We start from the raw sequence: 20,629 nt of genomic DNA, 5'->3' as shown, positions 1-20,629 counted from the left end.
ATTATTAAATATATTGAAGAAAAGAATAATTATCTTGATCCTTTGTTTTTGCGCGTTCAATGCGGCGGGAAAAAAAATTGACAATAAGTATAGGGAAGGACGAGGCTATTCGGAAACCCTCGCTATATCTCGAATACTCATGCATTTTACCGAATGTCAAAATGGATTTTACCTATATAGATCGCGCCTTTTTAGTCTGACATTTACGGTTACATGACGCTCGCATTCGGTGTTCTAATGTGCGGCGTTCGAGATGTAGCGAGGGTTCCGAATAGCCCCGTCCACCCCTGTAAACTTATAATCGGAGTCCAATCGGGCTCCCCCCCCCCGTTCTAATCGATTCTCATGCGAGTCGCGCCCGTAAGATTTCGCGCGATGCGAGTGGCGGCCGGACGCGCGCGCGCGATGCGTTCGCGAACGCGCGATCGGGACGCGACTCAATGGACACGGGCTGCCTGTCAAGTATACGAGATTCACGCGACGCTTTGTTCAAATGTGCTCGGCGTTTTGAGGGGATGGTGCGATGTCGCACCCGACGGCGGCCGCAATAATTCGCGTGAGCCACGACGGACTTCCACGGGGGACCACCGAGCGGAACGTGAGTGGCCTCGTCGTCTCGTTTTGCGTAAACGCACGTCGCGCGGCGCGCGTCCGTATACACGCGCGACGTTTCGCCTTTTTTTGCCAATTTCCCGTGGGACGCGCGCGTAGATAGAAATCCCGACGTACCGCAACGTCGTGTGCCGTAACTTGCTGCCCCGAGCCGCGCCGTCGAAAACGCCTCCGTTTCACCGCCGTCGATGTCCCGCGATCGTCGCCCCGGCCGCTCGATATCGCGCTCGCCTGACCGCGTAAGGAAACTCTGATTAATCAATCATGTCACAGATGAGATCTCGCATTACTTTCTGCTCGTTAGATTTGCGTCATGCAACGTGCCACGGAACGGCTTAAACGTCTCTCTTTCTCTCTCGCGAGGATTACTGCGTATAACTGGATTTAAAAATTTGATAATGCATTGCAAAAAGGAGTCGAGCGTGTTCGTTGAATATATATACATATATAACGTCATATGTTTATTCACGTTGATAAAGTTGAAAAAATTAAGTCGATTTTGCGTAATATGATTATATATAAAGTTTATTGAATGTTTGACCTGCGGACCGACGTTAGCTGGAGACGGAAGGAATATATCTCGTACGTTGACAACTTTGACAAATGCAAATTCGAGTTGTATGATATTTTCATTGTTTTTAAAGATCACAAAAGACTAATAGTATTTCTTATAAAATTCTCAAAGGTCGTTAAAAGCAAAAGTACAAATAAGAGGAGGAACTATACAGCATTTTTAAATTTAATTTTACTGTAATTATTTATTTAGTTTTTTTTTTCCTTAAATATCATATGCAACGAGCAGATGAACTCAGAATCTCAATGGCAGCGTTGTGTATTACTGCGATGAAAGATGCCAATTCTTAAGGAGCTCTGGTTCTGTTGAAGTGGTTCTGGTTCAAGAGGCCTGCTAAAGCACAATGAGAGCCATTGTATCAATCACGCTGATCACACTGTTGTGTGGCATAAGCTTAGCCCCTATCAATGCTACTTGGAGATGTGCCAGTAGAAAGAAAAATGTTGAAAATCTTTCTTCGAAGCAGAATTCAGCGGATGTACCTGGAGATACATCCAATGATCATAATGTAGGTTGTGCAATAATAAAATTTTATTATTTTTTTTTTATAAGCTAGTACGCTTTTTGAACAAAACTACAATTATTTTAAAATTATACAAAGCTTATTTAATAGATGAAAGAGCTATCCATCTTGATTGTAAACAATATGTCCATTAACTACGAATTATTTAAAACAAAATATAATATTTGAAAAATTTTTATACTTTTAGATAAATGAAAATGACGAATTTGAGATATGTAATAATTTCTGCCATGCCTTGTGGCAAGAGGATAAAACTGCAAATGGCACTGAAATCACTATTTTGTCTCAAGGTATATTTTGTGTAGGAGTTTATTACGCATAATATAGTGCCATATATAATTAATATATATTATTACTTGATTGGACTAGGTTGTTGGAAACAGTCTGGTGATCAAAATACAGAATGCAAAAATACAGAATGTATTGCACTCCCGAGATCTACAAAAGCTTTGAACAATACAAAATTTTGTTGCTGCCACGGGGATTTTTGTAATCTCAATATTACAAGTTCCAATCTTGACGATTCGGATAATAAGATATTTAATCCTCTTTCTTCGGAAAACAGTCAGCCAAGTAAGATAACAGTAGCATTAATAGCAACTATTAATCATTATATAGCAAAATAAATTATGCTCGTTCTTATCTTGATATTTCATAGAAAATCAGAAAACATATTTTTCTATATATTATTATGTTTTTCAGCTACAGAATATCTTGAACAGTCAAACACTGGAACATGGTTAATAATAATCGGCATAGCATTTGCATTACTACTAATGTTTATTATAATAAAGATTATATATAAATCGTTTTATATCAATATTTTAATGAGATTAAGAAAGTCATTATCTAATGAATTCATGAATAGCACAGCATTAAGAACTGGTACTTACACAGTTGATCACTTGAAACTTACAAATATTGTAGGTATGTTCTTATTAAGTATTTTTGATAAAATTAATCAAAGATTTTTCATTTATTTAATATATTGCAGTTTATAAATACTTAATTCTATTTATTTATTTATAATCATATTATAATCGCAGGTCAAGGACGATATGGATCAGTTTGGCAGGGCAGTCTGGGAGATCAAGATGTTGCAGTTAAAATATATCCATCACATTACCGGAATTATTTTCAGAATGAAAGAGATACTTACTGTCTACCTTTTATGGAGCATTCATCATTATTAAGCTATTATGGTTGGCAATTTTTTGGGATTTATTTATAGTAAAAAAGGATAATTCATGCATGAAAACGTTTTTGTTTTTTTAAATATTTGAATTATTAATACCAGAACATAAAAAGTATTAATAAAATAATAAAATTTAATCTATATTTTCATTTTTTTAGGTGCGGATGAAAGAATAAGCCTGGAACATAATATTGAATATCTTTTGGTACTCAGTTTCGTCCCAGGTGGTAGTTTAAGAGAATTCTTACGAATGAACACTATTGATTGGAACACATTCTGCAAAATGAGTCTTTCTATAGTTAAAGGACTTGCTTATTTGCATACGGATGTACGGAAGGGTGGTATGTATTGCATTACTTGCTTAGATAGTATAGATATGATAAAAATATATAATTAAAAAATGGGCTAAAAGACGAGTAAACATTACATATAAATTTAAATAATTTAGAGAAATGGGCTGCCGAGAATAAATCAAATATATTAAAGTAAAGGCCTATAGGAACCAACACAGATGTTGGTGTGCGATAATTTTTTAAAATGTTTTTTTACGTGTTGATTGGATATTGTAAAAAAAATTATCACACACCAACATCCGTGTTGGCTCCTATAGGCTTCTAATATGTTTGAGATATAAATTTAGTTCTTTAGTATCTCTATATTATAATTTCGCAATACTAATTTTGATCTCACTTGGTCTTTCAATTGCCTAAATACCTACCTTCGTATAGCGCAGCGCATTAAATATAAATAATGTATAAGCAAATTAGTCAATACGAAGTAAATTTTTTAATTAATACGAAAAATGGAGTCATACTGTTATAAAATTACATATAAATAAAAAAACGCAGCTGTGAAGTGTGGATACAAAATGCCATCTGGAATGAAATGCGTACCAAAAAATTATCGGATGAACTTCGATGGCCAAACAACGGTGGAGTCTTCCGAATTATAGCGTGACGTTAAAATAATGTTTTGAGTTATTGTGTCGAACAAGGAATCCCATTACATAAATTTCCATGATAATATTAGACGTATTGAATTTGTAATGTGCTCTGACGTACGTCGTATGACGTACGTTACGAAACACCGACCAAAGCACAAATTTAATACGTCTACTCTAATATTATCATGGAAATTTATGTAATGGGATTCCTTGTTCGACACAATAACTCGAAACATTATTTTGTCGTTACGCTATATTTCGGGAGACCCCACCACTTGGCCATGACGTTCATCCGACAATTTTTTGACACGCATTTTATTCCGAATAGCATTTTGTACCCACATTTGACTGCGTTTTTTTTATTTATAATTTTATAACAGTGTGACTTCGTTTTAGGTATGAATAAATTTTACTTTGTTTTAATTTAATTATAATTTCTTAAATATATTGTTTTTACAACAACAAGCTGTTTATCATTATATTTAAAATATCTTCTTGATTTATACATTACTGTTTTTTAATTAAATTATAATTGGACATTCTAGTATTAATATTTATGTAAATATTAATTTTCAGACAAGTTTAAGCCATGCATCGCACATAGGGATATAAATTCAAGAAACATATTAATTAAAGGTGATGGTACTTGTTGCATTTGTGATTTGGGATTAGCAGTTCAAATCGCTGGATCTAAGTATTATTCTAATGGAGAGGAGCAGAATGCCGAACTAAAATCAATTAATGACGTGGGTATCGAAATATGAGATGAGATATGTAATCCGAGATTATATGTTTTACAATTTAATCTCTATTAAAATCTATTACGCTAGGTGGGCACTCTGAGATACATGGCGCCGGAAATATTGGATGGTGCTGTTAATTTACGGGATTGCGAAAGTTCTTTAAAACAAATAGATGTTTATGCAATGGGTTTAGTTCTTTGGGAATTGGTTACAAGATGTTCTGATATTTATATTCCTGGATCGGATGTACCGCAATATAAACAGCCGTATGAAAACGAAATAGGTTTGTGCATGAAAGATGATTTCTTAAAATCATGGTTTTATATTGAATTATATTTTATTTATGAAATATATATTTATTTTTATTTACCCTTCAGGACTTCATCCAACGTTCGAACAGATGCAAGTTTTAGTATCGCGTAATAAAGCCAGACCACTTTTAGAGGGTAACTTAGTAGATAGACCAGGAGTGCGTTTGATAAAGGAAACTATAGAAGATTGTTGGGATGCTGATGCTGAAGCTCGTTTAACTGCTTTGTGTATAGAAGAACGACTTACAGACCTACAGTCTCATCGTGGTAATGCTATTACCAAAGTACTTAGCGAAGTATATGATTTTTACATTTTCTAAAAGAAAACAAAAACATTCTAGTAACAATGCACTTTACCGATGGAAGTCCAATGGTGAATTCTCACTGCACCTTAGTGCCTTCAACGACAAACAGTCTTTATAGTGAGTCCTCGCATCATGACAATGTACATGTTGTTCAACTTGCATTGAACATGGTGCAAGATAGTAATATTAACGACAGTGCAGTAGCTGAAAACTTAGTTGCATTATCACCATCTGACAGCGTTGCTCATGAACACAGTTGTAAGTAATTTATATCATTTGTTTACTTAGTTTACTACAATAACGACATGAGTAAAATAACCAAGTTTTTAAGAAAAATGAGTTGAAATGTTTTAAATTATCAAAATTTTGTTATATTTTGAAATACAATTTTGGTACAATAATTGTAGAAATAATGTTTTTTTAGACCACAAATGGATGATGTCATATCTCATACATAGAGATTGGTTATTTTGCATTTTTTACTTTGATTTGGTTGATTTAATTGATTTTATACGTATACATAAATCACATTCATTCCCTATCATCTTTGTCTATTTAGTTGATTGTTTCTTATTTACGGTTACGTTGTTCTTATATATTACTAAATGATCAAAATTTCCAAAAAAGTTGAAAAAATCCTAGATTTTCATAAAATTTCCAATATTGTTCGAGATTAAATTTTTCCTAAGTTTGTTTTTCATAATCAGAAAGCCCTAAGTTAGTTTCAGATAAAATATGTAAAATCTTATTGTTATTAGATAAATTACTAATAGGATGTATTTCTGAGATAAACATTCACGTAATTTTCTTTACTGCGCTCGCGGAGGATTAGAGTATGTTTTTTTTTGTTTTTTTAGAAGCAACTAAAAAAAATGTTAATTTTTTAATCAAAATCGTTGTTAAAATACAAATGAGCGATATCAGATGTGTTATTCATTTTATATCTCTAATTTCATTTTTTAATCACTTTTCATAATCTTGTTTCAGTCAAAAATTCAAACGAAGTAGCGACATATAATCATACACAAACGCTTCAGCCGTATCAAGGCAGAAATCCGTGTATGGAAAGAAATTTAATGTTACAATCGGATTCGTTGGAGGACTTGGGATGTAACGGTAACATTCTCGTCGATAAATCACTGAAGCATGCGTGTAACGATCAATACAAAACTGGTACAGAAGCACAAGGCTTAGTTTCGCACGATTACTTAAGTCAGCATACCACTCAGTTAACACAACTTAGGCCGGCAACGCCTATACCGTATGTTCAAAATGTCATTTCCGACGAAGGATCATCTTCGTACGGCAAAAGAAAGCAGACGAACATACAGGACACGTCTCTTCAGGAGAGCCCGCGGAAGAAATTATTTGCCTGGCCCAATTTAAAGAAATTGCTTGTCAACAAGAAAATGTATCCGTACAGCAGATACCAAATAGACAGGGAAGATTCTAAGTCAAATTTGTTATCAAAGCAAAATGTCCAGATTAAAACTGTAGAGACGAACGTAACAATCTCGCCGGGAGGAAAGTATGTGAATGGTATCATCGGTAAGACTTCTACCTCGGCGATGCCGACGGAGAAGAACGACAAGAATACCGCACAAATGGGAAAGCAATATGAGGGCGATAACGCGACGTCTAACGCGCGTCCCTCCACTTTGCCGCTCGTAAATTTAAGGAACAAAAAGCGAGAAAATAATCTAAGCCGGCAAGAGAGCATAGATAAGTTTAACGAGGTCTTTAACGTGGGTTCGAACGTAAACAACGCACTGAAGGATCCGCATATGAGAATAAAAACACCCGGTGACTTGCCGCCGTCTGTCAGGAAGATCCGCGGTCGCGCGCAGTCAACGGCGCGATTCTCACTTTACGACGACCGCATGATGTGCAATATTCTGAACGAAGAGGACGATCAAAGTGACAAAGCCATTTGGAATTCTGTGCCATTTGGTATGGATCTCGGTGATAGCGATGGGAAACATTCACCAACGAAACTTGGTACCAAAAATGTTACGTGCTTTTAATCAGATATTAATGTATTTGTAAAGTCTTTTATGTCTACAGTATAGAGTCAGGAGAGGAAAACGCTGTTGAGCTACCTTCGGCTTCAGTTTGTGTATAGAATTTGTGTATAAGAATATAAGTAAGATTTTATACTCGACGCAAAATATTACTACGATACAGACACGAAACAATGAAATTAAAAACAAAAAATTAGAAGTATACTCAGAAACTTGTGCTATTCAAATTGATTTGTCACGTTATATTGATAGCATACTTTGTGCGTAACGAATACTTTTGATAGAGAGTAGCTGATTTGGGTATGACAAGTGCACACAATTACAGATAGAAAATAGAAAATCAAATGGCGTAATCTATATACGCGCTGGATTATAAGAAATGAGTTTATTTATCATGAAACTGCTTTCGCATACATGATATTTGTGAATTATCTTTCATATTATCTCTCAATGTTCTTTTCGATTTTATAGACTTAATGAGAATCATTCAGTGTAATTAATAAACATGGACAATCAATATTAACATTTACATCACATTACAAGATATTGTTAACATCTCGATGTACAATTGTCTTTTACAGCATTTTTTTTCACAGCATTTAAAAGACATAATCTATGTGTAATGTAAAACAATATCTTAATGTCAATACTTATAGAATATTCTCCATCTGATATTGTCTTATTAGCTCAAAGACCTGTGAAATTTATGGAGAAAAGTATATATATATATATATATATATATATATATAAAGTTAAATTCTTTTATTATCGATTTTTTATGCTTTCTCTTCACGAGAGAAGACAGTGTATTTTTTTCTAATTTTATATATATATATATATATTATATATAAAGTATAATTTAAGTTTAAAACAAATTGTGCAACAAGTTCATTAATATGCAACGATATTTATCAGATATATAAATCTACAATTAATACAAAGCCATGGATATTAATATAATATAGGTGATTGTAATTATAAAGTAGAAATAGTAAAAAGATATATTTGAGCACAAAGTATAATTGTATCGGGTTATATGAAAATTATTTTTCCTGATCCCGTAAGCTCATTGTAAATACCTGTAGTATAAAAAATGATTATTCAAATGCGTTAAACGTACTTGTTATGTTATGTTATGTTGAAAATATCGTAAATTCTTATGTTATACATTTTGCGATACTTTATCATATGGCATGTTATTATTGACAAAATTAAGATGGATATAATTACGCAATTCATAATAAAGTATGTCTTCTGCCAACAATTTTTGTTTTTTCATTTAAAGCTAAATGATTAACATTTATACATATTAATAAAATTATGAGATAAATTAGAATGATTTTTCTGACGATGGTTCAGTTCTTTAGATAAAATGTAAAAAAATTCTCTTTATATTTGCAAAATTTTCAACTTCCTATATTTTTAAATTTTTGTAGGGACATAAAAAAATTAATATTTGTTTAAGAAATATTGCTTTTTTCATTGTAATTATTTAAATATTCTTAATTTTTTTTTTAGATATATTTGAAAACAATGTACATATAAAATTATAAATGATTATAATTTAATGTACAATTTATGTCATTAATAACATTTTATTAATTTAAATCACGTGTACTGAAATAATTTTTTTTTTACTCATATCTTTGGCGCGTTACCTTAGAACATATATAAAGCGCATTACTTACGTCACTGGAAAGTGGAAACTTTTTGCTTTTTGCATCGTGCTTTGATTACACTTTGGACAACGTGATCGAGAGGGCTCAGGAGTCAGGAGTGTCAGGACTGGTCTGGTCGGCTGGGCGCCGTGGATACCTCACGTGGAGGCGTACTCGAAAGGATTAGATTTGTAAAAAGTGTTTGATATTAAAACGACCTGATTAATCATGACTATTGTGACTCTTTTAAGCCGCAACATCAATTTAAGTCAGCTATCAAAGCTGCGACCGTGTTATATTTACGGAGTAAGATTCCTAACCTCTACTAAATTCTTAGATTATAAGTTTTAATCGCTTTTGCACAATGTATTCGTCAATAACGCAGAAATTTCAGTATGATTTACTGTATCGCGTAATTTCTCTAGCAAAATGTGCGGCTTTTGGCGTCGTACGCCAAATTCGCCGAGCACACATCGTTGGAGAAGATCAGGAACATCGGTATATCGGCGCACATCGATTCCGGAAAAACCACTTTGACCGAACGTATCTTGTATTACACGGGCAGAATATCAGAGATGCACGAGGTAAATCTAAAATTTAACCATTATGTTGCCTTTGCAGGCAAACTACGAGTGATAGAATTTTTTTTTTAAGTGAAAAAAAAATATATATATGTATATGTTACGTCAAAACCCATAATTGTTAAAACTATTTCACTAGTTAAAATTAGTTTTAAATTTAATTGAAACGAAGTCTATAATTATACTGTTTTACAAGGGTTTCGACTTTTCATATCCTCGTGAAGTGAGGTCCAACCTTCCGCCCTGTTTATGAAACGAGATTTATATAATTGTATGTCCATATAGGTTTTCGATTTTACGTCTAATGGTCTAATCAACCATTCTAGTTTTAACTAGTGAATTCGGCTTTTAACGGATTATGGGTTTTGACGATAACACATATATATTATTTTTCATATTAGGTAAGAGGAAAAGATAATGTGGGTGCAACTATGGACAGCATGGAATTGGAGAGGCAAAGAGGCATCACTATTCAGTCCGCTGCCACGTATACATTATGGAAAGATCATAACATCAATATCATCGATACACCAGGACACGTGGATTTCACGGTGGAAGTCGAAAGAGCTTTGCGCGTCTTGGACGGTGCTGTCCTTGTCCTCTGCGCCGTGGGTGGTGTCCAGTCACAGACTCTAACTGTGAATCGGCAGATGAAGAGGTATAGCGTACCGTGCTTAGCGTTTATCAATAAGCTCGACAGAATGGGCGCGAATCCAAAGAGAGTTCTACAGCAGATGAGGAGCAAACTGCATCACAATGCTGCATTCGTACAGTTACCGATTGGCCTGGAGAGTAATACGAAGGGCATAATTGATTTAGTCGCCCAAAAAGCAATTTATTTTGAAGGGAATTTCGGAGAAACTGTTAGGGAGGATGAAATCCCGAAGGACATGAACGCAGGTATTCGCATAAAATGACACTTTCATATTGATACATTTGCACACATTTCTGAAATTTCTAAAATTATAAATATTTGCTAAATTTGCATTATGTCGATCAGAGGTGAATGAAAGGAGGCAAGAATTAATCGAACACTTGAGCAATGCGGACGATACGTTCGGCGAATTGTATTTAAACGATACAAAGATAACCGAAAAAGATATTATGGATGCCATACGCAGGAGCTGTTTAAAAAGAAAGTTTACGCCTGTGCTGGTTGGCACTGCCTTGAAGAATAAGGGGGTTCAGCCATTATTAGATGCAGTAATAAATTACTTACCAAATCCAGGAGAAGTAGAGAATTATGCTCTTCGAGAAAAATCCGAGTAAGCTTTTTTTTTGTATTGATATAATTTGCTTGATGTATATATGATGTAATATGTATCTAAGAACAAATTTTTTATTTATTGACTTTAGCAATGAATATGCTAAAGTTTTATTGGATTCTACTCGTGATGACAAGAAACCTTTTGTTGGATTGGCATTCAAGTTGGAGGCTGGCAGATTCGGTCAATTAACATATTTCCGTTGTTACCAAGGAATGTTAAAAAAAGGAGACAATTTATTTAACACAAGAACACGAAAAAAGGTAAGAGGGATTATATTTTTATACTAATATTTTCTTTATAATTTCTTACTAAAAGATATTTAAAATAAAATGCTACAATTATATTTTAGGTACGAGCACAAAAATTAGTTCGACTTCATGCAAATCAAATGGAAGATGTCACGGAAGTTTATTCAGGAGATATTTTTGCTATATTCGGCATCGACTGTGCGTCTGGTGATACTTTTGTCAACGATTCTAAACTGGATTTATCAATGGAATCGATTTACGTTCCCGATCCCGTGGTATCTATGTCTATACGAACAAAGAATTCAAAAGATCGAGATAATTTTGCTAAAGGTATTGGCCGATTTACCAAGGAAGACCCAACCTTGCGTTTCACCTATGATGTAGATAACAAGGTAACATTTTTTTATATCGCTTTTAGCAAATGTCTTTGAGATTTACGTTTTCTAACTTGTATCTTATTTTTTCAGGAAAGCATAATTTCCGGTATGGGCGAATTGCATTTGGAAATTTATGCGCAAAGATTAGAACGCGAATACAACTGCCCGATTATTCTTGGAAAGCCAAAAGTTTCCTTCCGCGAGACTTTGGTTGAGCCTTGCGAGTTTGACTATCTTCATAAAAAGCAGTCTGGTGGTGCTGGCCAATACGCTTGCGTGATTGGAGTTATGGAGGTACAAGTTCAATAGACTTTTATCATTAATTTATTTATATCGCATTTTGACATATTTTTTTTATTTCCCTCAATGTTTTGGTCTAACAATAAGAGAAATTTGTGTTTTAGCCGTTGCCACCTGAGAGAAATACAAGCATCGAGTTTTCGGATGAAACTATAGGAACCAATGTCCCGAAACAATACATTCCGGGTGTAGAGAAAGGCTTCAGAGCAATGTGTGACAAAGGTTTGCTCAGCGGTCACAAAATCGCTGGCGTTAAGTTCAGAATACTCGACGGTATGCACCATTGCGTCGATTCCTCGGAATTTGCCTTCTTCCAAGCCGCGCAAGGTGCTGTTAAGAATGTTTTCGAAGCCGGTAGCTGGCGAATCTTGGAGCCGATTATGCTGGTCGAGATAGTGGGCCCGCAGGAATTTCAGGTGCGATAACACTACCCATATACAGTTTATTTCGTATTTATATAATTCACCGCTTTCCGTTAGATAAGTCTTTCACGCGTATATTTTTAGGGTGTGGTATTGGGACAAGTCAACAGGAGAAAAGGAATCATAAGCTCAACGGAAGTGGTAGACGAATGGTTCACAATCGTTGCGGAAGTGCCACTTAACGAGATGTTCGGTTACTCCGGTGAATTGAGATCGACCACGCAAGGTAAAGGAGAGTTTACCATGGAGTATGCAAGGTACAGCCCTTGCTTATCGGATGTGCAGGATCAAATTATTAGACAATATCAAGAATCACAGGGAATAGTAATCGAAAAATCTCAGAAGTCGAAAAATTAATAGAATATCAAATAAATTTTTTTTTTTATAGTAAAATTGCGCAATATTATCATGAATGTTGCAAGTGCATTATGACAATATATACGCATTGTTTATACCTATAATTTAATCTACTCGACGTAAATTGATAAGTAATTACAAGTAATAATAATTAATTATTAACAGTGAATAATACGCAAAATTCGTATACTGAACAAACGTGTACAAACGTATCGAATGAGTTGTAAATATTAGTTTATCGGAAAATGTGTGATACGAATTATAAGATAAATATGTAGAAAGTAATTTCCGAGGGGTAAACCGCTGAGGGCATCGCAGTGTAGATTCGAGGCATTGCTAGGCATTACTGGGCACTATTACGTTTTATTTTTAAACAATTGACAATTGTTTTATGTCAAACACACATTTACAACACGTAATAAAGTGTGAATATTAAATAAATTACGCTAAATAATAAGATTGCTCTCTCACGATGTTATTCTCGGGCATTACTAGGCATTAGTGTACACAATTTTGGTTAGCGGTTTATCTCTCGGTAATTTCTATCTGCATGCGTATGATGGAAAAATAGTTGTTTTATTTTCTCTACCTTCAGGGATAACATTTTCATACTTTTAATACTTGAACAACATGAAAGTGATCAAAATGACTGGTTTATAATTTGGTTCATATAATTCTTTTAAATAATTCAAATTTATAACGGTTCCGAGATTTTCCACTTGTACAATAGATAAATAATTCATCAATTTATTTTCCTTCTTCAGCCCTTTTTCAAATATAATACGATATAAATAATGTAAGTAAATAAAATTAATCGTTGATAATTCTAGTATTAATTATATAGTGACAAAAGTTGTAAATCTATTCTTTTTTAATTACATTCTGTGCATTTTCCTCTGTGCATCATCTTCCTTGCTTAATCACACCCTTATTTTAGAAGTGCAAAAAATATTGTGCACAGTGCAAGAAATCTATTAAAACCAGTATCAAATTACACGACGACTCAGATGGACTCGTGAATTGGGAATTAAAAATTGGAAATTAAACCAGTCAGAATAGAGCGTTTAATTGGTCGAAATCTTCAATTCGCGTTCTTCGATTGTTGATGCTTTGAAGAAAGAATTATAACAAATTGTATCTGAGCAATTCGGCTAACTAAAACAATTGGTTCAATTTGTTCTGCGAGACCCTGAAGCAATTTCTGGAGCGTCGATGGACATAAAGCTTTGAGTTTGGATCATAGACATATAATATATATACATATATATGTCTATGATTACATATAATATATAATATAATATAATATATATTATATTATATACATATAAAGTATATAATATAATATAATATAATATGGTTATATATATATATATATACATATATATACATATATGTATGTCTATGGTTTGGATGACGCTCCCTCGGTTGCCAAGACGACGGGCGCCTCGCCCGTCCAGATGGCGCGGCGGTCGCGCGCAGAAACGCGACGCCGTGTGCCGAATCGGCCTGCACGATCAGTAGCGGCACTGACACTTGGGGGAGTAAGGCGGCGTTCGTCATACCCGTGGTGTACCCCACTGTCGCGTTTCCCGTAGCACGAGCGGATCGGAGCGCGCGTCGCGCGCGGGTGCTACGCCAGGGAGGACGCCGCCACTGACTGCCGCCTCCGCTTCTCCGGTCGCATCGCCGGGGCCGCGTTGCGTGCGGACCGCGCCGCGTGTGCCCGTGCCCGAAAAATGTAATATGGCGATGGTTGCGTCGAATATGAGCGGCCACATACAGAAACAGCTCACCAGGAGCCTCGAGCGGATCCTGGAGGAGGCGCATCTGAGCGGCGAGCTCAAGCTAAGCGGCCGTAAGCTCAAAGACTTCCCGAAGGTCGGGAAGGCCGGCGCGGCGGCCAAGTACAATCTGCAGGACACCGTGATCGCCGGTGAGTCCTCTTCCTTATTTTTTTCCCCCAGGATTTTCCGTTCTTTTTTTTTTCTTTTCTCCTCGCTCTTTCGCCAAGGCGATCACGGCACGAAACGCGAGAAGCAGGGCAATCCACTGGTTGGAAATTTCATTTGTCGCGTTTCGTAAAAATTTTGTTATGCTTGTCGCGCGCTTCTTTACGACGCGCGTCTTATGTCACGGCGAACACGCGTGTGTCAGCGCGCGACGGATTGACGCGTCGTGTTGATGCACGCGCATTGTAGCTCCGAGTGCTCCGACATCCTCGACGAGCGCGTGAACGTTCCGTGAACGGGCGCGTTATGTCGCAAGGACCGAAAGCAGAAAGGTATAATCCAAGTGTTCCGCGATCCAAGTATTTTCTCTCTCTCTTGCTATTTTTAAAAATATCCATCTAAATATAAAACATCTATTTTCGGTAAATTGTTCGAAAATCCAATTTCGACACAAAATACGAGTATTCGAGATAAATTATATCTTTGTAAATATATGTCTATGTAAATATTTTTGTTATTTTTGGTAATGCTTGCATAAAAATACCTATTTATTATATTTATATAATATTTATATATAATATTTAAATATAACCCTATGTAATATTTTAATATAATCTATGTTTTTATTAAATATATACGAATTCGGTAAATATATTAGGAAACATACAGATGTTTTAGAAAAATTCCGATATTTTTGTTAATTTTCGATAATGTTTATTTGTGCATGCTTGAATAAGGTTACTCGTTACTCGGTGGATTTAGATAGAGTAGCGACATATGCAAATGAGAATCGCGTTTATGAACGAATTTTTTACAATTCGTCATCAGTATTACTATTCATACTGCGCTGGAAACGTGTCTTTCCAGTTTTTACGTCTACGATATAATTTTAATGCATGCTAGATTAGTCACCTCCCGATCTTATTAGACGCACGAAGTTTGATCGGACATCAAATACCGAGGACATACCATGGAACACAAAAATCTGTATTCCGTGATTCTTAGCAACGTAAAAATCTCTATTCCGATTAAGCACAATTTAAAAATTCCTTCAAAAGATTTCTTCTTAAAATCTTGACATTAATCTGCAAGTTTAAACCTTGGACGTAATATCCGCTTAACTCTAATGCCTCAGCATCTTAATTAGAAATATTCTTCAGAAACTTATTGGTATTTATTGTAAAAATAAATTATATGTATAAGGCTCAATCAAGAATTATTTCTCGACGATGAATATACACAACGTCGCATCGGGACGCTGTTAATTCCCTTGGATCATTCAAGGAGCGAATACATAGTACCGTTTGCGCCAAGTGCAATGACCAAAGAAACCTTTAAGCATTACCTAACGCACGTGCACCTGCCAAGTTCGACATCTGGCGTGCATTACTCACCGGTAATTGCAACCGATTGCAAGGACTTTGTAGCAAACACAGGAGACTGGCAGATTTATTAAACATCCCGCTAAGCACTCGGATGGTGATTTGAAAACATATTATTAACGAATTAGATTCGCATTCTCATCGCATTGCATTTATCAATATCGATTCTTCGAGTTTAATTTCGTTTGTAAATCGATCTATGAAATATAGACGTTTATTTTGATTGTTCCGCGATTGCAAATATAGTCACGTCTCAGCTGTTAATAACGAGTTAATAGTAAACCACTTTGATTAAAAATAAAATAGCTAATATATAAATATAGTGTGACAATTTATGTTAACAGATTGCGAAGAGATTCTATTTTTTACGTCAGCTCTATTTTTTCACCTTTGTCACAGAATTAACTATGTATATTATGAAAATATTAAAAGATAAATTAAAACAGGTTTCTCGTGATATTATTTACATAACAAAACAAAATGGTAAATATAATGCTTCCATAAATATGACTAAATTTAATAGTGCAGTAGTTTTATTTTAAAACTAAATGTATTAAGAGAAACGAGAATCTCGTGGCTTAGTTTATCTCACTCGGAATAATCCCGCTGCAGACATTAAAATTCTTTTTTTGACTGCCGCTATTTACTCCCGCACGTACCCTCCTCCCTTGGCTTCGTATATAAAAATGCTCGTAAAATCCAAACCGTAAGCTCCCGAAGGGAGTCGAATACACACACACACACCCCTTATTATTAATTCTTTCGTATACCGATTAACAATATAGGAAAAAATACTGGAAATTACGAAGCTTACAGACAAAGCTCGTAACAAGAGAATATAGAATCTACTAGACTCTGACGTATCATTATCATACATAAAGAGAGATGTCTGTATAAGATGAACACAAACGTATCAAATGAGCGTAACAAAACAGATCAGAGAGAAATGTAAACTCGTGGGATCTTCATAACGAAGTTACATAGATAACGATAATACATATATAGTACCTACATTTATATATACATACAGGGTGTTGCACATATATTTTAGGCATGAATATGATGGATTGCGTGGCCCCTTTGATTTTGCCCCTTTGCAGGGGCAGACGTAATACTAAAAGGGCTCAGTAATACTAAGAAATTTGAAAAGTACTAAAAACTAAAATAAATACTAAAATAAATACTTATTACTTATTAAGCTGCGCCTGCCTCTGCAAATTTGCTGCGTAACTTGTTAATATGCAACACCCTGTAATATACATATATAAATGTGTACACACATACACACACACACACACACACACACACACACACACACACACACACACACACATTATTTATATATATATATAATATATATAAAATATAATTAAAAATAAAAATCATATTAATCGTGAGACAACATAGTATTTTGACAAATTTTATGTGATTTTCTCTGCTTTCTTTATTGTGCATTACAATAAATTTATTGTAATATATATTTAAAAAAATAGTGAAAATCACATAAAATTCGTCGAAATACTATGTTGTCCCACGATTAACATGATTTTCAGGATAAATTTTAAAATAAAATTCTCTCCGTGTATATATATATATATTTTTTATTTCAATCGCGAGAAACAGAGAGAGAGAGAGAGAGAGAGAGAGAGAGAGAGAGAGAAAACGAAATGAAATATAATATCCAATATTATTAATTATTATATTATACACTGCAACGTTCCACAACAAGATATAATTGCTTTCACGATAATATACGTCATTAAATGACGTAATTCTATTTAATCCGTTTGAAGGTCTAAGTATTAAAGAGACAATATTTCGTCGTGATATTTTATTTCGACGTGTACGTCGCTAATTTAGTAAACTGCACTGTGACTAAAAATAAGATAACCTAATATGTAGATCTAAAAAAAAAAGATATCTACAAATGGCCTTTAGCACTTCCACCTTTCGTAATATTTCTTATTCACTCGCTCCACTTTCTGTAATCGTCGACGTGACGCAAAGTTCTCGAGACGAGTGGAACGATGAGAAATGAGGAAAAAGAAAATCATGCGCCCCGAAGTTATGCATCCGTGGGGGCTTATTTCTGTCGCGCCGCATAAACGCCGTGCGCGCGACCATGCAATCGTGTCCGTAGCTCTTTCGCGTCGCACACAAAGGACTTTCCGCGTTATAATTTTCGCGCCCGATAGATCGACGTCCTGCTTCTCCTTTTATCATCGTGGTTCGGCCTGAATGTAAAACGCGGCGTGGCCGAGCGGTGACGGAGGCGCGGCGGCTGTGGCGAATCAGCCGCAGGACTACGCTATCGCGGCGCGCCTATAGTATTTCCTGTTGTCGTAATAAGTACACAGTCTGACAGTCGATAATTCCAACGAGAATTATGCGCGCGTGTATTAAGAGTTCGCGCCGTGTCAGCTTTTGATATTATCGTCGTTGTCATTTTGACGGTAGCGCGCGTCGAAACTTACGAAGTATCTATATACAGACCCTGTCTGCTTCTTGTTACCGTTCCATTAACTGCTCCATCAAGTTGATATTACTATCCGCTATATTATCCTTAGACGCGTTGCCGCTGAATCTGCTTACTGAAAGTATAAAATACGCGAGTTCTTCTTATCTTGTGTCGCACTCAAGTCATTTCTCAGTAATGATCTTGTCCTCAGAATTTTGTCGAGGTAACTATTCAACGTTATTATACAATGTTAATACATAATTCACGGGAGTGTGTAGGATTCTGCAGGAGTAATGCCTATCGGACGGTAATCTGAATCGACACGCTGCCGACATTCAGGGCGGTAAATTGCGGGTCATTCTCCGGCGCCGGGAAAAAGAATCTTGTAGCCGATTCTAATTCGCGGCCAGTAATTCCACGGCGTGGTATTCACTATTATACGTCTGTTAGATTTTACACTGCTGATTCATAATTCCTAAGCGGAACGCAGGATGTTCGCGGTCTGGTTTTGCCGAGGCGCGGTGCCGCTTTACGTGCACTCACGCGTCTTTTTTTCTTACACATGTACTTACACGGTACTCGCTCATCCAGTATAGGTATGACGCCTGACGTGTCGGGAATGTGCGAGATAACATTGCGCGTGAGAGATTTTTTTTTCAATCGTTATCTATGAGTTTCAATTATGGCACAGCATGTACAGTCGTACTGTACGGCGGCGCGGTAACAATGATCTTACTTTCGTGTTCAGAGTTTTCCCGGCTGCAGCCAGCAGCCAGCGAACACATTGCCCCATATTTTCACCGCATATACACTTAGTTGCAATTAACGCTAAACGTGACGAAGCCAGTCGAATGATAATCAACGACCAAGAATGTTCGCGTTATTTAGCACACTGACACTCAGAGAAAGTGAAGACACTTTCTTACGCATTTCTTATTCACACTTTCTTTAAAAAGCGGCTTTACGCGGCTATAACTCAAAGTGGCCCATTCATCTCGGTTCGAATCGCGTCTTGGTCTAAAATTGGACAGTCACAGTTGCTGTTAAAGAAACAACACGACGTGTGTCTGCATATATATCCGTCCGTTGGATTCTTCGGCCGTATCGAATAGCGGACTTATCGAATTTCGATGACGTTCGCCGGAAGACGGACGGGGGAGGAACGGAATCGCGAATTGACGCCGTCCCTGGAGGATGGATCGGCGCGGCGCGGCGGTCCGATGATAGGGGACCGATCCATCCCTCCTTCCGTTTTTACGTTGCTTTCTCAATTATTATCGAACTGTCGCCCGCCCGTCTTACGAGTCCCGCGGCACCCCGAGGGGGACGTAACTTCATTAACGGACCCCCAGGTCACCGCAGCTCGCCTGATGAGAGACCTGACAGCTTATTCCCACATCAGACACTCCCATGAAACATGCATGCACGCAAGTTAATGTTACATTTCTCCTCTTCTCTGAAAGGCTCTTTTCAGAATAGATATCATATTGACAGCCTTAATTCGGCATCGCAGAGAACAATGTTTCGTAAAATACATATACATTTTGACATACTTTCTTCATTAAGCCTCGTTTGTAAGTGATTGAATCGATATTAAGATTTTAAATTATTAATTATCTTAAACGACGATTTGCGCGCGCACACATATTGTTTAACGGTCTATAGAACATTGAAAAATGTACCTGTTAAATATTATCCATTGTCATGGTATTTTACAATTTTATACATTTTTATGTATTATACATACATTTCAAACAGATTTATCTTTCTGAAATTATTCTATACATTCCAGCTTTTCAGCATTATTTTTGTATAGCATGTTGTTTTCACAAACAACACGCTATAATACATTTAATACATTTTTCAATGCACGAACAAATGAATACGTTTATCTCCGTCGGCGCTCCATTGTTCTTCGTACACGCTATTAAGTTTCTTATATTCATCATCCCGCGTCGACTTTCTCTTTTACGTAGAGCGTATTCGGTCAGAACTGTTATCGATTATGTCACGGTATACCGCGCGCATTCTTCGCCGGAGTATAAGGAGAAGTAAGGGTGTGCGACACCCCTTTCTGTGCCGTCCCTCTCTATGCACCATTACGCCATTTACTTCGGGCCGGTAATTCAGTCAGCGGGAGATATATCTCAGCCACCTTCGTTATCCGTGGGTTTTAAAATCAATGTCTGCAGCGTGGACGAAACCCAGCTCGCGCCGAGATTTACGCTTTGGCATTCTGCATGCGCGAGCTTCTCTGCCAAGTGCAATTTCGTCGGTTGCATAGGATCCGTATGCGTGCGTCCACGTTGTTGGACGCAAGGACGTGGATAGTAGGTATTCTCGTTTCGAGCGGACTTCGGGTGTATCCGATTTTCACGAATATGTATATATTACTGTTGTTT

The 20,629-nt window shown here is 36.2% G+C and overlaps 3 protein-coding genes across 4 annotated transcripts in view; all 3 read left to right on the top strand.

Moving 5' to 3' along the window:
* Positions 1-415: 415 nt before the first annotated feature.
* Positions 416-7,572, top strand: LOC105459215 (bone morphogenetic protein receptor type-2). 2 transcript variants are annotated; one of them, XM_011705054.1, is made up of 12 exons: positions 416-598; positions 1,415-1,694; positions 1,897-1,999; positions 2,079-2,282; positions 2,418-2,636; positions 2,756-2,911; positions 3,063-3,245; positions 4,424-4,593; positions 4,678-4,873; positions 4,968-5,168; positions 5,243-5,464; positions 6,194-7,572. In XM_011705054.1, exons 2-12 carry the CDS (start codon positions 1,530-1,532, stop codon positions 7,228-7,230), a joined length of 2,856 nt encoding a protein of 951 aa, XP_011703356.1. In that variant the 5' UTR covers positions 416-598; positions 1,415-1,529; the 3' UTR covers positions 7,231-7,572. The 2 variants fall into 2 exon arrangements, with proteins under 2 accessions (XP_011703356.1, XP_011703355.1); XM_011705053.1 differs by having other exon boundaries at positions 2,412-2,636.
* A 1,407-nt stretch (positions 7,573-8,979) lies between these two features.
* LOC105459214 (elongation factor G, mitochondrial) lies at positions 8,980-13,006 on the top strand. Its single transcript, XM_011705052.1, has 9 exons — positions 8,980-9,191; positions 9,311-9,469; positions 9,868-10,366; positions 10,467-10,731; positions 10,823-10,994; positions 11,084-11,374; positions 11,450-11,653; positions 11,764-12,075; positions 12,166-13,006. The coding sequence occupies exons 1-9, from the start codon at positions 9,114-9,116 to the stop codon at positions 12,436-12,438; spliced, it is 2,253 nt and encodes a 750-aa protein (XP_011703354.1). The 5' UTR covers positions 8,980-9,113; the 3' UTR covers positions 12,439-13,006.
* Positions 13,007-14,090: 1,084 nt separating this feature from the next.
* Positions 14,091-20,629, top strand: part of LOC105459213 (leucine-rich repeat and calponin homology domain-containing protein 1) — a 41,913-nt gene continuing 35,374 nt past the window's right edge. Inside the window, exon 1 of the mRNA XM_011705051.1 lies at positions 14,091-14,371. Within this exon, the coding sequence (XP_011703353.1) occupies positions 14,182-14,371 (190 nt within the window). The 5' untranslated portion in view covers positions 14,091-14,181. The remainder of the gene's footprint in view (positions 14,372-20,629) is intronic.

Source organism: Wasmannia auropunctata, unplaced genomic scaffold (assembly GCF_000956235.1).
Source record: "Wasmannia auropunctata unplaced genomic scaffold, wasmannia.A_1.0 LD334204.1, whole genome shotgun sequence".
Classification (NCBI taxonomy): domain Eukaryota; kingdom Metazoa; phylum Arthropoda; class Insecta; order Hymenoptera; family Formicidae; genus Wasmannia; species Wasmannia auropunctata.
Note: the sequence above shows the minus strand (reverse complement) of the source record. Positions and strands in the feature narration are given on the sequence as shown.

Coding starts and splice junctions, on each gene's coding strand:
- LOC105459215 (XM_011705053.1), top strand. CDS start 1,530: ATGAGAGCCATTGTATCAATCACGCTGATCACACTGTTGTGTGGCATA. Junction 2,283..2,411: donor TTCGGAAAACAGTCAGCCAA/GTAAGATAACAG, acceptor TATGTTTTTCAG/CTACAGAATATCTTGAACAG. Junction 5,465..6,193: donor CGTTGCTCATGAACACAGTT/GTAAGTAATTTA, acceptor ATCTTGTTTCAG/TCAAAAATTCAAACGAAGTA.
- LOC105459214 (XM_011705052.1), top strand. CDS start 9,114: ATGACTATTGTGACTCTTTTAAGCCGCAACATCAATTTAAGTCAGCTA. Junction 10,367..10,466: donor CCCGAAGGACATGAACGCAG/GTATTCGCATAA, acceptor TATGTCGATCAG/AGGTGAATGAAAGGAGGCAA. Junction 11,375..11,449: donor CCTATGATGTAGATAACAAG/GTAACATTTTTT, acceptor TTATTTTTTCAG/GAAAGCATAATTTCCGGTAT.